This window comes from Ananas comosus, linkage group 15, assembly GCF_001540865.1.
Source record: "Ananas comosus cultivar F153 linkage group 15, ASM154086v1, whole genome shotgun sequence".
NCBI classification, from domain to species: domain Eukaryota; kingdom Viridiplantae; phylum Streptophyta; class Magnoliopsida; order Poales; family Bromeliaceae; genus Ananas; species Ananas comosus.
In genome coordinates, this window is record NC_033635.1 from 2,774,501 (window position 1) to 2,791,438 (window position 16,938).

At 37.3% G+C, this 16,938-nt stretch overlaps 3 protein-coding genes across 4 annotated transcripts; all 3 read right to left on the bottom strand.

The window, feature by feature from the left end:
- Positions 285-5,476, bottom strand: LOC109720972 (SNF1-related protein kinase regulatory subunit beta-2). Its single transcript, XM_020248351.1, has 5 exons — positions 5,400-5,476; positions 4,865-5,161; positions 2,688-2,863; positions 2,186-2,348; positions 285-957 (listed from the first exon to the last, which is right to left on the bottom strand). Exons 2-5 carry the CDS (start codon positions 5,030-5,032, stop codon positions 643-645), a joined length of 822 nt encoding a protein of 273 aa, XP_020103940.1. The 5' UTR covers positions 5,033-5,161; positions 5,400-5,476; the 3' UTR covers positions 285-642.
- On the bottom strand, positions 8,999-10,860 carry LOC109720878 (pollen allergen Che a 1-like). The gene is made up of 3 exons (XM_020248216.1): positions 10,749-10,860; positions 10,084-10,282; positions 8,999-9,963 (listed from the first exon to the last, which is right to left on the bottom strand). The coding sequence occupies exons 2-3, from the start codon at positions 10,271-10,273 to the stop codon at positions 9,335-9,337; spliced, it is 819 nt and encodes a 272-aa protein (XP_020103805.1). The 5' UTR covers positions 10,274-10,282; positions 10,749-10,860; the 3' UTR covers positions 8,999-9,334.
- On the bottom strand, positions 11,789-15,400 carry LOC109720977 (probable galacturonosyltransferase 11). 2 transcript variants are annotated; one of them, XM_020248357.1, is made up of 2 exons: positions 14,834-15,400; positions 11,789-13,532 (listed from the first exon to the last, which is right to left on the bottom strand). In XM_020248357.1, exons 1-2 carry the CDS (start codon positions 14,984-14,986, stop codon positions 12,174-12,176), a joined length of 1,512 nt encoding a protein of 503 aa, XP_020103946.1. In that variant the 5' UTR covers positions 14,987-15,400; the 3' UTR covers positions 11,789-12,173. The 2 variants fall into 2 exon arrangements, with proteins under 2 accessions (XP_020103946.1, XP_020103947.1); XM_020248358.1 differs by lacking the exon at positions 14,834-15,400 and adding an exon at positions 14,164-14,825.

Genomic DNA, 16,938 nt, shown 5'->3' on the forward strand with positions numbered 1-16,938 from the left:
ACCCCCTGTCAAAAATGAGTATTCGTCAAGGCCTATATTCTAGCATGTGCGTGATGATATATACTTTTGTCTCCTGGAAAGATTATGTATATTTTGTGCATATTTGGAACACATTTCTCTCTGTCGTTGGATATAAAATATTTTATATCCGTACTTGCTTTCACGTTGAAAAAACAGAAAAATTGTACATCTCAAAAAGACTTTTTTTTTTTTTTTTCTTTGGAGGGTCCCTAGCCACATGCACTTTGTTTCTTTCACTCAAACAAGCATTTTAAAGCATTTGATACAATAAAGTTGCATTCTACTCAAAATCAAACTCTGTCAAAAACAAAAAACAAAAAAAACTTAAAAATCTCTCAGCCCTAACATAACCCATCTCAATTTTAACAGCGAAATACACATTAAAAAGATTAGCCATAAAAAGGAAAAAAATGGGACCGTCGCATAGCACAATACAAAAAGCACTACATTTAACTTATTTGCCAATTTCTCTATGCAAATTCTGAGCATGCAAACCCTTCAGTTTCTTTCACTGAACACAACATAACTATATCCCTCGACGGCAAAAAAACTCCGACTCCCAAGCGCATTTTTTAGAACGATCTGCATGCATCAACAACTACAGGTACACTGTTATTACCTCTACAGGGACTTGTAGAGGACCACTGTGACATACTTGGCGAGAAACCGGCTCGTCGATCCGAGCGCCACCACAGGAGAAAAGTTCTTGTGAATGTAGAGATGGTTGAGCACGACATGCGGAGGCCTCGAGAGAGAGGACGACGAGCTGTTTACGTTGGTTGGAGAGTTAAGAATGGTGAGCTGCAGCTGCGGAGGGACCGCCGGGGGCTCCTTTGCGAAATCTTCAGGCCCGAGCAGCCAGTTGTTGTAGCTTGATTCAGGAGATTGAGGCGACTCAAAACCCGCGATGCTTCCAAGGTCATCGGGAACGTATTCCTGCATGCAGAAATGTTGCTTGAGTAGAGCTTAGATATAGAAGCATAAATTTCAAATTAGAGTTTCCGCTTTCAGAGTTCGAAAGCCCATTTTGACTTCTGATCACCACAATAAAAGCTCCAAATACCTAATTAATTGCTACTTCTTGGAGTAGAGAAGCGGTTTGATAAGCGAAGCCAAACGGGCGACATGTATTGATATTTATGGCTCTGAACTAAGAGGAGCAAATAGAAAAAGCAATTAACGAATACTCAGATAAGCATATTAATGCCAAATAATCTGAATGTGTCATAAAATCTGATCAACCTATGAAAATTACATTATGCAGTGTTCTGGTTCCTTAACAGATGTGTGGAATTTTAAAAGTACACAAAAATGAAACAACTTTAAAGAAGTATTCAGCAGTAAAATCAAATGAACTTCTCCCTATTCACTACAACAAAAACGGTCTATAGCGACACTTTTAAATGTCGGTACAGGTCAAAAAAAGTGCTGCTAGCTAAATTACCGACACTTTCTAAAAATGCTGTTATATATGGGGGTCGCTATATGTGAGGCCGCCTCGATGTTTGGCACCCACTCCTCCAGCGACCTGAAGCGGAAGGACATATGGCGATTGTAGCCCTCTATGGTCTCTGTGAGATCCTCGTGGCCGAACTCCAACCGTCGAAATCCTACCTCGTCGGCTGCAACGGCGGAGAAGGAGAAGGGGAGATGGTGATCAATTTTTCTTTTTTTTCCTTTTCTATTTGTAATCGGGCTGAGTGGGCTGGGTTGAGTTGGTTGAGTAGAGTAACTTTTTGTTTTTGGTTGAATTGTGCTTTATATTTAGGTCTTAGTAGATTTTTTAAAAAAATTTTGACATAAATGAGACACTTACATAAAAAATGTCTTAAAAATGTATCTCTATAACCTAATTCTATTGTAGTGATTCTAGATATAATAGATGTACATACCCATGATTTGGATGCTAAGCCAAAAATGCAGCAATTTAATAACGAAATAGGAACTGAAATCCAAATGCATACCACCATGACATGTAAAATTTATGCATCGGCATATGCAATGTTCAGAAGCTCCACTGGAACTACATCACTTGCATTGTGCGATTTGATCATGAATCGTAGAGACCAAGATGGATAGTAGAAAATTATTTCAGAAACCAAGCCACTAATTAATACACAAGGAATGATCGAAACTAATAAAATAAATTCCATGCATAAATTACCTTAATGTCTAAGATATTGTACACATTCCCGGCGGCATCACGAAACCACGGCATGTCGGGAGCGTACTTCCACTCTCCATCGACAATGAATTTATACTGGTAGTAGCCCGAAGGGAGGACTTTCATTATGGCAAACTCCTTGCCCGATCTTTGCAAGAGCTTCCTATAGCAGCGACAATAAGAAGTGCCAACTAACATTACATAAATAACAGTAAAAAATTAATGCACAAAATAAAGGTAAAAACATCCAGACACAGGCCGAAACTATAACACATTTTGAAATTGGTACCTGAACTATAAAGAGTTCTGGTTTGATTATCTAATTTTTCATTATTGTTCATTTAGAACTTATTAATGTATTCGATCAAGAAAGTTACAGAAAATTCCCTCGAATAACAAAATATTCCGTCAGGTTATGGAAAATTCAGGTACCCATTTCAAAAAGCAGTATAGTTTAGGTCACGTCCGTAAGTTTTTACCTAAAATTTATAGTTCGCCATACTTTGTTTTCCAGTTATCCCAGGAACCTTCGACAAAGACTTCCCTGCCACCATGGCTCCAAGTAATCATTGTCGGAATTCCTTCTTCATAGAAACTTTCCTCGTCAACGGAATTACGAGGACATAAATTGCTTTGACAATACATCTCCCCCACTTTCTGAAGCGGAACCATTGGGGTCTGGAAAAATAAAAGAAGAAATATGACCTCTCTTTTTTTAAATATATATATATATATATAGAGAGAGAGAGAGAGAGAGAGAGAGAGGCTCCTATACTATCTATAGTACCGGAGCTCCGGTACTATAGTCTCATTTTAATTGTAGGGTGTTCAAATCAACGAGTTACACTGTTAGAACTGATCTAGGGTATTTAAAGTTTTTAGAAATAAAATTTTATATTTTTTCAACATAGTATATTTTATAATCAAACCATTTCAAATTTGTTAATTTTCAATGACTACTATGACGAGTTTGTAGCTTAACGGCGTAGAAGAATATAAATTTATTCAAATTTTGATAGAAAATACTTTAAACTATCTAAATCAAGGTCGACATCCTTGATCTTGAATTCAAAAGTTCTATTCTCAAATTTTAATAATTGTTCAATTTTTACCGTTCATTTTGACATGATTTACTTATTAAGTAAACGATGTTGAAAAAAATTAAAATTTTATTCGTAAGAACTTCATATACCCTAGATCATAATTGACGGTGTGGATTGTTGATTTGAACACCCTAAGATCGAAAACAAGACTATAGTAACGGAGCTCCGGTACTATAGATAGTATAGGAGCCTCATTCTATATATATATATCCTCTGAAACTTGAATAAGAGAATAAGAAATTCCATCAACATAAGATGTATATAAGTCAATTTATAAGCAGCAATACAATAAGTTTGGTATGAATTGCGAGTACAACAGGCTAAAGTTCCAAACTAGGCAATGCATTAGGAATCAGTAGGAGTCGTGCTTTTGATATTAAGGGGAAAGGGAACGGTTGCTGCGAACAGAACTGAAGGCATTAGGATGTATTAATTGATGAAATGCATTGCAAAATAGAAAAATCTCGATAAGCATAAGTCGGTAATTTTTGAGGTAAAAGCCCGTACGCAAACCATCAAAAAGTATAGCTTGATTCCATCATTCTACTGTTTTGGGGAAGAAAACAAGCACATGGAGGAAAACATAAATGTCTCCAAAACCATAAGCACACAAGTTGATAATTGAAATTAAATACCAAAGCAGTTGCAATTTTAGTTCATGCACGATGAACAACTCTCGAAAATACTCGAAACATGAAAATAACTAATTAAGGAGACAGCTGACAAGTTTTTACTAAGAGAATTGTCTACATACGGATATGCAAGATAAGCCAAAAAGGTCAAAAGAAGCAAACTATCACTTGCATCAACATTTTATATGCCTTCTTTCTCAAAGTTCAATGTAACTAATTTCTACCAATTATATAAGATTGCTTATATTGAGAAACTACAAAGGAGAAAGATTAAAAAAAATCGACAAATTTGAGTAGCTGATATCTTAACGATGGATGGAAAGCCTCTTAAAAGTAGCAAGCACTGTTATCATGCACGAAGTCGATAGCGATGAAAAATGATGCCGACATGTAGCATAGTAGCTGCTATAAGTAGAGCCGATAGAAGAGAAGATGCAATTCGGCTGCAAAGGATACGAAAATCCCATAAACCTGAAATCATCTCTTCAAAAACAAAAAAGGGACTAGCTACAGATTCAATTAATGTGGCTATCGTCGAGTATAATATATTAAAAAACAATGTCCTCTAACAAATTAAGCTTTTAGAGCAGTTGTTTGTTCCACATGGTTCTGAAGCAGGAAATTGAGCTTATTCATTGCCCAGGTAACAATTACTGGAGAAAAGGGAACAAGTATAAATGTAAAGAGAACTTAGTTCACATGCACATAACATAGTTGAAAATAGAGCATACTTCATACCAGGCTTACCACCATGATTCCACATACAAAATAAGACAACATGAATAAGATCACAAGTAACATGCATCTACATATATAGGAGACACCAACAATGAAGGAATCAAAAAGAAAAGGAAATAAAGAGTTGTTCTTAGTACCTAGTTAAAAAGAAATGCTCAGGAAACAGACACAGAAAGGAAGAGAGAAACAAGTGCAGGAGAATTAACCTGAGGATTAAAGATCAAAGGAGGTGATTGCCCTGCACCCATTGGGCTTTGAGGAGGGCTCTGCCCCATCAACTCCTCATAACCTCTGTGTGCAAGAGAGCTCCTACCCTCCCCTTCCTCAACCTTAACTTGTTGCCCCTCCTCCCTAACACTACTAACATTACCCATCACTCGAAGAAACCACACCAATAATCCTCCACACAACAAAATATGATCTTTAACACCCAAAGCCCACTCTTTCCAATTGTAGAGAGAGTGCCAAGAGTAAAGCTCCCTCCTTTACTCCAAAAAAGCGAACTACATGATCAAATGAACAAAACCCATCTGGGAATCAGCAAGAAAACCAGGAAAATATCACTACCTACTACCCAAAATTTGCTCCTCAACGCACACCAAACCAAAAGCTATAAAGTGAGAGCCAAGGGCTCTAAAAGGGCCCCAAAACAAAAAAAAAAGAAGAAAATAATCATAATAAAGGGGGAAAGAGAATATGGACAAGTGAGTGAGTGAGTAATTAGCAGGAAAAGAGCGAGACCTTTGTCTCTGGAAACAGGGCAGGAAAAGGAAACCACCCACTCCCACAGTCACTCCAACACCCAGCACCCCCACAACACCCATTTTTGGTATCTGTTCGTTTGAACGTACCAGCATTCTCTCTTATGGCAAAAGATCATATCAGATCGAGTCACATTCGAAATAATAATAATTTAATTTAGATCGAGTTATGTTCGAAGTGGAGGCACTCTATCTGTACGCTTTAAGTGAATTAATTATATATTTTTAACTGCTCGAATTTAGAAGATTAGTGGTTAGCACCAACGACCTGACAATACCAAAATAATAAATTTTTACATTATACCAAAGAAAAGATTACAAAAAAAATTGTATCGGACATCCCGCGAGTATAAAATGCATTCTGCCACCGATAATCTGTAAAATAATTTTGAGAGCTGAATATTTCTGCACACGAAAATGCACTCACTGAAGAATCCTAAATATGTTTGTTAACTAGAGATTATATTGCATTAATCAAGAAAAAAATTCAATTAAGAGAAAAACAATTGAAGGGACCATTTGAAAAAGTGCATAATTGAATGATCCTTTTGCATTTTCACACAAAAAAAAAAAAAATCAAAACTCCACTTTACCCTCTTAATTAACATTTTCTTTTAATCATTTTCTTTTTTCTTTTTCTTTTTTTTCTTACTTTTCTATCCTCCAATGAGTTTGGAGAACCCCATCCCCAAGTCATCATATCTCTTCGGACACATCTGAAACCTCCCCCACCTCACCAAATGAAACCAAATAAAAAAAATAATTAATTATATTTTTATATATCAATAAATTAATGTTTACACTAACCAATCACTGATCGGATATTTGCCTTCGCGCACAGCACGTGATAACCCGCGTGTAATCATGTGACGCGTGTCCGATGGTCGTGTATTTCGTACACGTGTAAGGATTTGGCTGGTTTCCGTGAGTAGCGTCGCACCAAATAGTTATTCGCGGGGTTGGATGCTGCCTCGGCTCCTCCTGACCGTTGAAACTGTGGGAGTGGGAGTCTCGATGTGACATCACGTACCGTTCATTTCTCTTTTCTTCTCTTTCTATGATAAAACCGATCAAACCGTATTGGGACAGGGATCGGGACCACAACTTGTGACTCTCCAGTTAGGGTGCAGAAATAATCGGGCGCACCCGGTGTAACCGAACTTCTCATGCACCGCATCCTATTTATTAGACCTAATACTCTAAAATTAAAACTTAATCTTTATATATTCATATAAATGTATTATATAATTTATTGGGTGCCTTTATAGTTCATTGCATGAATATGCTATTTATTTATTTTTTATAAAAATTATGTAGCTTGTGATATTTCGTAAAGTATGATCTAGTATAGAGAATAATATATAATATTCCGCCCTCAAACATATTTTTTAAAAATATGATAAATAATTTTATAGATATAATATATTATTCTACTAAAAATTTAAGATATTTTATTCTGACATCTAAATCAGAGTCTTATAAATGTAGAAAATTTATTTCTGAGATATTAAAAATTTTAAAAAATCAGCAATATAGAAAAAAGTATTGCTTGATTCATGATAGAATCGGCATGTAAAATTTTGTAATTTTTTATTTGTAAGATATTTAAATTTAGTAGGACAAATTCAGTAAAATTTTGATTATGATTTTTTAGGCAAATATAAAATGGGGATTTAGTAGTGCGGTGTATGGGATGTGCTCGTACACCGAGTTCAGGAAATTATTTCTCCTGTAGGGGGGGTGGGCTTAATGAACTATTTGACTCGCGGGTGTAGCACGGCGTGACGTGGCGGGACCCACAATGGGGGGTAGTAATGGGCCCCGCGGGATCAACGGCTGTGATGGGGCGGACTTTGCCAAGCGTCATGGGAACGGCTGCGATGCTATCGGTGGGTGGTGGGCCGTTCTTGGACGGGCCGCTGGCCCAGAAACTGTTGATAGTGCTCGTTAGGCATCTCGGGTGGGACCCACCCTCGTACCAAAAATGGTGATAATTGGGCCCCCACTTAGAAAATTGTTACGAATAATCTGTCACTACTTGGGTTTGGGATTGCGAAAAAATAACGTTAAGCGGTAAAAAAGTACGATTGAAAAATACTGTATTTCGTATATCGTAATGAATCGGTTACGATATATTTTTTACGGTCCCACCGGAAAAAACAGAGACATAGCCTTGTATATTTTTATCTCAACTCTATTTTATCTAATAACGTCAGATAAGTCTCAATACCACACTAATTTTAAAGCACAATGAATAATAAATGAGTTTTTTTACACGAACGAGGGGCCCACAAGTCCTTTTCAATTAACAAACTTTTAATTAACTCCTTAAAAAAAAGAAAATGAAAAAGAGTGGTCCCACCCCCCTTTTTTTTTTTTTTTTCTTTTCTTTTTTGGAAGCTCATAGAAATATTAGGAAACAGAATCTTTGTAGCTATTGGAAGTAGTTAAGGGTCGATTTCATGAACAGGAACAGCACTGTGCGTCAGATGAGAATCCAACGGTGGGGACATCTCTTTGGGTAATTAGTTAATCCCACTAAATTTAATTTTCAAGCCATACGAGATTATGCACTTTTAATAAGATTTTGATTTAGTGTCTAAATTTTTAAAAGCGTTTTATTTTAGTTTTTGCCTTTAAGTTAAATTCACAATTTTTTTAAAAATTTTCTCATATTTGAAGTCTAAAATTTTAATTTAGAAGCTACTAATATCGAAGTTAAAAGAAACTTGGTTGAAAGTTCAGGGGACTAATGGTGTGATTTATTCTTATTATATTTATGCGAAGAATCTGATACAGAATAGACCTTCCCACTTCATATATTATAAATTAGTAAGCAATCAAATTTCGTATGAAACTTTTTGGATGCATCATGAGCAACTTTTTGGAGCGTGGGGTGGCTTCAGTTTCTCGTGAAAGTGTACCACTGTGTATGGATTGGTTCTGAGTCCCCACCACATTGCATTGTTTGCCATCTGGTAGATCATTGTCACTTATCTTAAGGTCGGGATTCGAGCCTCTGTGTATAAAACAGGGATAACTTATCTTAAGGTTGGGATTTGAGCCTCTGTGCATAAATTAGGGGCCTGTTTGATTTTATGGATCTTGGAGGTTGAACTCGTCACTTGGATAAATTCATAGACGTTGGTGTTTATTTTGACATTTTTGTTATTTGTTTCGTTTATCTCTTTTATAAATAAATTTAGCCGGAAATAAAAAGCAACTAGGTTTCGAATTTAGGAGCTCGGGTACCAACTGCCAAGTCTTTTACCACTTGCGCTAACGGCGGTTAGTGTTTGTTTCGACATTGAAGTTGTAAAATCATCTGAACTCTCAATCACAATTGTACGGATGGATATCGGTCCTTTCTCTTCAACATTTATTATGGGCTGCATCAGTGGGCCCAAATTAAAGTTGCCTTGCTTTGGTGATTATTGGGCCAGGCCTACTGGAGCTTTTGCCGTAAAATGGTTTTTTTTTTTTTTTTCTTTCATCTATCCACAAACCATTTATTGAATTTTCAATCGAGGACAATTTATAACATGAAAAGGACTAGTAACAAATATTTATGCGAGGTAATAATACCTTTGAGATGGAGCCCATTTGGTTCACCGTTTGATTGCTACATATATATATAAAATCCATGTTAATATTTAGCATATTGTTTGATACTATAAATTGAACTATAGTAAAGCAGTGAAAACTCTGCAGCAAGTTATGTAGATACTGCAATAACACACTTTAGGACGCATTTGGATTGATGTAATTGCAATTCCGTCGTATTTGAAGCTTTGTAAGAGTAGTAAAAGCTTTTGCTGTTGGCGGAGTTCATGTTTCTACTCTTACTAAATCTTATTTATGGCCGACCGCAATTATGTCGATCCAAACACCCCCTTAGACACTGCGAGCACGCCGTCACGGCGAGGCGTTCTTCGACGTGAAAGCCGGTGGGATGCCGGGAAACAGAGGGCTCGGCGGGAACGGGAACGGGAATGGAGGGAGCTGAAAAGCTGGCGGCGGCGGCGGCGGAGTCAGGAACGGCAACGGTGGCAAGTTCACGAACGGCGGGGGCGACGGCTGGAAAGGAAGCGGCGGCAGAACCGACGGTGGAGGCTGCAACGGGTTCGGGGGCAGGAACGACGGCGGCGATGGCAGGAAGGGGAAGTTCGGCGTCGGGAAGAAGAATGCCGGCTGCTCGGCATTCTGTTCGGACTCCGGAGAGGATCTGTCACGTCGTCGGTCACAGAATTCCGGCCGTTGCAATGGCTTGAAGGCGAAGATCCCGGCCGAGAGCACGCGGACGTCAGCCGCCTGCCACCGCGATTTGAACCGGTGGAGGAGCAATGCAGCAGTTGATGGTGCCGCGCAGAAAGGGTCGCTGCTCCGGATCAGGTTCACCGAGCAGGGCCGGACCGACTTGACGTGCTTGGTTACTTCAGCTGGGAGGCGGATTCTGAACACGCCGCGCCGGTCGGTCAAGACTTCTTTTCTGAAGCTCGGCCTTGCGGACTCGTCCCGGCGGCATTCGATTGCAACCGTAGCACCTGCAGCAGTTGAAATTACGTACCAATTCGTATCTTATTTCGTGAGACAGAGTGGCGCGACGAAAATAGAAGATCTACGTAAAAATCGCGAAAAAGTTCGGCGATCAATATTTGCGCAACCTGAGATGAATCTGCTGGACTCGGAGAGCTTTCGGAGGAAGCAGGTGTCGCAGAAAACGGCCCCAACCACCACTGCAGGTGCGAAGTGCTTCTTCCTTACGCGGTGATGAGCAGCAGAGGAACAAAAGAAGATGCAGCAGTACAGCAGGATAACTGCTAAGCAGTGTGCAGTTACTTTAGTACCCATCATTGAAACACACTGGACCATGCAACGTGCACATAGACACAATACATGCTTCAGTATTTATAATGAGTGTGTAGCAAATTAAATAAAAAGATGAAATGCATGAGAATATGGATTTAGTTACAGTTATTTGATTCTGAGTACTTTTAGTTGCAGCACATGAACATTTAAAGCTCCATTTATGTCAATCATACGGAGAGAAATACAACACCCAACTGCGCGCGAAGAAGAGGAGTGAATGATCTAGCTAGTAGGCACTAGATTCAAATTATTAAGATTATTTTTCGATCATTTCGAATGATCTTTTAGATAATATGGTTACAGAGTCAGTCCTAAGATTTTTTTTTTTTTTCCGCAAGGAATATTTTCAAACCATTTTTTGTTAGAACGATCTTCTGGATTAACACAAATTACGTTTTTAGCGTGCAAAGAAACAGAATTTATACAAGTAAATTTATAAAAGAAAATTAAAAATCTTCACCCAAAAGGAGGAGGAGAGAATGGTGAGAAGTGCTTGGCCTCTATGTGCTCCTGGCCTTCGTGTTGTGTGTGGGCAATTGAGGATGAGGATAGGGATAAGGTTCTCATGGGTGCTTATCTAGTTTATATATTTTGTTGGATTTGTATGTGTTTTTTTGCTTGGACTATTCATTTTATTGTATTTGTCAAATTTTGATTTGTTTATGATTATATGGGGCCATTAATCATAACTTCTATTTTTTGAAATTTAAAATTATTTACTAAAATAACTTTACTACTTCTTTTGCATCGAATTAGAAGGAAAAAAAAAGAAAGAAAAACTTATTCAATTATTTGAAAACTCTAGTATCTGGGCTTGTGATAGTGCTGTGTGAAAGAGTGATGAATATAAACAGTAAGCCCCACAATTCTCTGACAACTTTAGCTTTTCAAAATAGGTATGGCTTTATGATTAAGGAGATGAATTTAGGCTTATGATAATTCATTGCACATGATCTTCTATTCATTCTTTGGACAAATTTGACTATGACAGAGCTCATTTTGTTGGTATAAAACAAGATAAAGAGTCAGTGTTGATGTGATCTTCAATGGATTTTCCTAAGTTTGGGTTCACGGGTTAGGGAGTCAAAAAGAGTCACACCAACTTCACAAGTTTGTGGTGATGTTTGTTGATAAGATTATCTACTACTTGAAGCCATTTATGGTGAGAAATAGCCTCTTTTTTCTATTTACTTTGGTAATTGCAAGCATTCCAATCATTTGTTGGATAAAATTGAAGGTTCAGTCGATGAGAATCCGACTCACGAGAATGACGCACTAATAAAATAAAACTTGACTGTTCAGTATTAGTCGTTCATCACTTTTTTTCATTTGCATTATGATTCAGAATCTGTTCAATATATGTGACAGCATCTGCAATTCACTTCATTTAAGAAGTGATGAACTACTGATATTGAAGCAGTGCAACAATACAATCATTGCTCGAGTCTAATTAATTGAATAATATGCATTAACCAATCTGATCATGTAAACACAATAAGGTTTATCAAGTGTGAAAAAATATATCATTGCAGACAATTTTGACTGCACTCAATGCTACAGTCTTTCTTCACTTCATGCCGAAATATAGATCAGAAAAAATGACACAATAACTTCAGTGAATCAACTTCGAATATCAGATTCCTCTTGATCAGCTTCTGAGAAGCTGAAGAAAAATGTTATTAACCTGTCTGATTATCTGTTTTACAATCTCTGTACACATTGTTTGACCAAAATCCAAAATTTGAGGTCCAAATGTGTGTAAATAAGGCAAAAATTATACTGTTTCTTCGAAAATTGAAACATACCAATACATGCTGATGATATTTTCATGCTTTCTCCGGTATGAAATCACTTCTCTTTCACAGATTAGCGAAATGGTAATCTTTTAATTATCGATACAACCTCTAACCAATGGATGTGTGAAATCGACGTACTGGTCCCATAAATGCTTGTACCTGGTAATGGCTAACTTCAGCCAGGGCTTCATGTTTCCACTGTAATGCACCACTGCTGCAGTTTCAATTAACCTCTCATCAATGTCCACATCAAACCCAAGGCCCAATACATGCCATCGTCGATCAAGTGGCTCCATTACCCCGTAAAATGCAAGAAGACCCGGTGGAAGTGCTCCTTTCTTCCAAATCATGTGGTCCACATTTTGGTCCTCCCAGTATTGGTACTTTGCCGTCACGTTTGCCTTTCTCCAGGCAATTAGATCAAGTATGTTCATCCCGAACGCCCACCCGCAAGATTGCGGGTCGAATTTAGAGCTAATTAGTGGGTTAGAGAAATTGAGATATTTGTAGAACCTGCGAAATGATTCGAGGCAAGTCTCGACCGCTCCGATCACGTTGCCATGTAATTCTATGGAGAAAAGAGGGGTCAGATCCTTCTGCACCACAACATCATCATCGAGAAGAACCACCTTTTCTAAACTTGGGTGTATTTGGGGAATATAGAACAGCAAGTAGTTCAGCGAAGAAACAAACTTTGCATTAAACCAAGAGAACTCTTCTATACTTCGGACTTCAACGGTGCACCCTTTGTAGTCGTTTAATAGAAACCAAGAGGTCATTGCCCAGTAATTGATCTTGTTCGTGACCACATGAAAAACGAGCTGCTGAGGGTGGTCGGCACTGGAGACCGTAGAGTTTACGACGACTGAAGTTGCAATTATGTTATCAGAAAATATACAGAAGTGGTACAAATTATTGTCCACAAGCCTAGGTGACTTCCTATACTCATTTTTGTGTCTTCTAATTGTTGGGTTTTGGAACCATTCTTCCGTGAGTTTCATATTCAAACAGTGAAGGCTTTTGGGCAAAGAAGCTTCTTCAGAAGCCAATCGACCAAACTCCGTGCTTTGAACCACCGCGGCCTTTGCACGCTCCTCGAGGGCGAGGGCGTGGTTCTTTAATGTTGTTATCGTAGTGCTGATATCATAATGGCAGTCCTGGGCTTTGTATATAAGCCGTGAGAGCCGAGTTACTAAAGGACGAGCTTCTTCTAGCATGATGAGCTTCCCTGAAACAGCTGCTTGAGAAAGCAGTTTCTGGTGGTTTCTAACCTGCGAACTGAGCTCCCATGCAAGCTGAAGATTGTTGTGCTCCTTCGCGATGATTATGTAAGCCTTAGCTAGCGTCACCTGATCGACCAACTGCCTGGCAAAGGATGTGCTGCTCAATAGCTCATGCGTAAAATTAAAGCTCTCATTAGGGGGTTCTTCAATCGCTAGGCTCTTATCCTACAAATTTTAGAAACGTGCGCATCTTAGATGACTTGAAAAGGAATCACATATGAAAAAATCATGGAATTCATAGAATGATCAATGAACTTATGCTTCAATATGTTGAAAACGAAAAGAGAAAGTTCCATTAAAAAGTAGCTAGACCTTCGCTCCAACTTTAACCTGGTAGTTTGGAATAACTAATAAAAGAGAAAAACAGTTGTAGTAACATACAAGTTTCTGACCAATGAAAGATGGAGAATAAATGACATAAACTTTCAAAAAATCATTTCAGTTCATCCCTGTGATTAGTTTCAGAATTTTGGTAAAAACAAAAACTTCATATGCTAAAATTCCACTTCTAAAGAGTCCTCTTTTTTCTTGTTCCTAAACAGATTCATCATTAGAGGCGAATATGGGTCTTATCCTACTTCCTATATGTCGGTCGGTAACAAGTGGTTGGATATTGGCATAGCACTTCATCAGGCTCTATTACACAGACAGTGTAAAAAGGATTAGATTCCATTTTCTTTTAGTAAGGACTAAGGAGATAAAGACACTTTTTTCCAACCATATAAAGTCTAAATATATAACTGTTCCTCATTAGACAAACTCTTGAAACAAACTAGCTGTAGAAAGACCAAAGAACCTGATAGGTCATTGAAAGTCACATGATTCCACACATTGCAGGGCTCCACTGGTTTACTTGTAGCATATCATGCTTTTCTTTTGATGGAAAGTGCCTTTTCCCCAGCATTTACCAATGAAAGTGAATTAAAAGAATCTTTCCAACAACATCTTTAAAATCAAAGTAAATTAGGAAGCAGTCACATGCCAACTCCTGGAAATTTCTACCAACTTGACTTGACTTCGTAACAGTAATATGGACCCATTACCAACTCCTACCACAATACAAGAATTATTTGGTTGCATATAGTTACAACTGTACTGTAATACGATGTTCCGTTTAGCGCATTTGAATTCAACTACTGAATCGGTCAGAATTACACCCAAATTGATCGTAGTTTTAACTTAAGTTGGAAAATATTTTTGACCTAAATGGGTGTAAATCTCGCCATTATATATACAAAGTAATAAAATTGTATAAATAGACTGTTTTATATTATATTCAACCAAACAAGATGCACACAATACCGATGTTAAACCTCTTCAGTTCCAAGAGGTCTATCAGTACAGGTGACATGATTCACTAATCACAAGCACACAAATCAAAACTAACTGAGAGAAAACAGTAAACCAACTTGGTATTTTCATCAAATCAAGAACAAATTTAACCAACTGTTGGATCCAGATATTACCTTTTTGGGTTCCTCGATCCGTTCCTGATGATGATAATGGTGCAGAGCAAAGAGAACTGCTCCCGCGAAGGCGAAGATCCCGAGGAGCCAGGACACCAAGAGAGAGCGCCTCCTCCTCTGCGGTCGCCGGAGCTCCGCCGCCCTCCGCCGCATGCCGCCGCCGGAGCTCCGCCTCCTCGGATTGTGTGCACTAAATCCGCTATGTAGGATCCCCAAGGCGCTACCTTTCTCACAAATTCGGAAAGAGGCGGCCTCAAAACCCAAAACCCGTGTCGCAATTTAGTCGAAAAAGGTGGGGGGGGTTTAAGTAAAATTTGGATCGGATTGGAGGTGAAAATGAAGGGCTTTGACTTTTCGAAATTGGGGTATCAAATGGTGTGCTATGAATGATTGATAGCATACATGAATGGTTTTGTATTGTGATTTAACTAATAATAATAATAAGTTGGCGTAATCAAGTTTACATTTTGGAGATGGTTTTGTAGAAATGTGGAAAAAGTTTTGGATTGTTGACAAGTAATTAAGAAAAAGGACACTGCTTTTGGTTGTTTGCTGCTAAATTTGCAGCTTTTTCTTCCTCTTTTTGCATTTTTTTGGATAGAAAGTCCGCAACATCTATCAGACAAATTTGGGCCTGACTAGCAAAGATCTTTGTCTCACCATCCATATTTTTTCTGATATTTTTAATATTTATTTTTAACATTTTTTTCACATCTAAACTAAATTTTTTTTATAAGACTAAAACATGAATTTGAATAATAAGAGAAAAATAATGTTAGAAATCTAACCGAACTCGAACTCAAAATCCGATACGTTGATCTCATGTTAAATAATACGAAGTAATCATTTATCCCTAAAATATTAAAAATATTATAAAATATTATTATTTGATAATTTAAGTTTTTGAAGAACAATAATTGTTTCATATTATTTAACATAACATTAAGAAACAGTATTTTTAATATTTATATTCAATATTTTGGTATTTATTTGGGCAAAAAAGAATGATATAAACAAATCATGTTTTATAGACACAAATCAAATTTATTAAATATAATTTAATTCAATATAGAAATAATAAATAAATCCAATAAAAATTTATTAGAAATATACTATTTTGTTAGTTTAGTTTAAAATCTAATTTTTAACACTATCTTGAATTAATACTGAGATTTGTCCCTATATTTCTCCTTAGAATAAGGAATATTAGTGCTTGTTTGACTCCACTGTTTCATTTTTTGAGAGAAAATCCGTACGTTGTTTTATTAGCAAATTACAAGTACATCAAATATGACAAAAGAGTTAGACAATAGACGAATATAATCGTAAAGTTGCATTGGCAACATTACGAGTGCATCTGTATTTTGATCTCTTCTAACATAGGAAATAGTAATATTTAGATACAATCGCAATAAATTTCTACACTCATTAATGAGATAAGCGAGAGTCTAATTTGACAGTGTATTAGTAGAAAGAATAGAAAAAACCTCATTCCAAGCATTACTATAAATTATAATACTAAAGGCTGGTCATGAGCTAACAATTTGAAGAGCTAATAAGTTAGCATATATATAATATTTTAAAAGCTGCCGAAAGGAATATTATATGCTATCTTGTTTGACTCCACTGTTAGATGCAACGGCATTGGAGAATTATTGTAATGTATCAAGGAAAGAAAATAGTTATTGAATATTATTGTATATTTGTAACAGAATAACTGTAAATAATTAAAAACTTTTTGGCAAGTTTACTATCACAGCTCCACTATTGCTATGTAATATTGAAATGACTAAACTAATCATCTCAAATGCAAGTGGAAAAAGGCTTTTTTTTTTTTTTAGAGAAAGGTAGCGCGCTACCCGCTTCATTTAGAAAGTAAGTGAATTAAGCTACATGGGTGAGGCAACAAGGCCTCGACGAGGGACGGACGAAAAAAAAAAAAAAAAAAAAGAAGTTCGATCTTCGTTGGACTAAGTTTCCTCCACAGGTCCGTCAACTGTTTAATCTTATAAATACCGGCTATTGGGTTGTTCTGGGTCGCCGTAAAAATCGCTCTGTTCCTGGAATCCCAAGAGACCCACCAGCAGGCTATCAGACCTATGAGA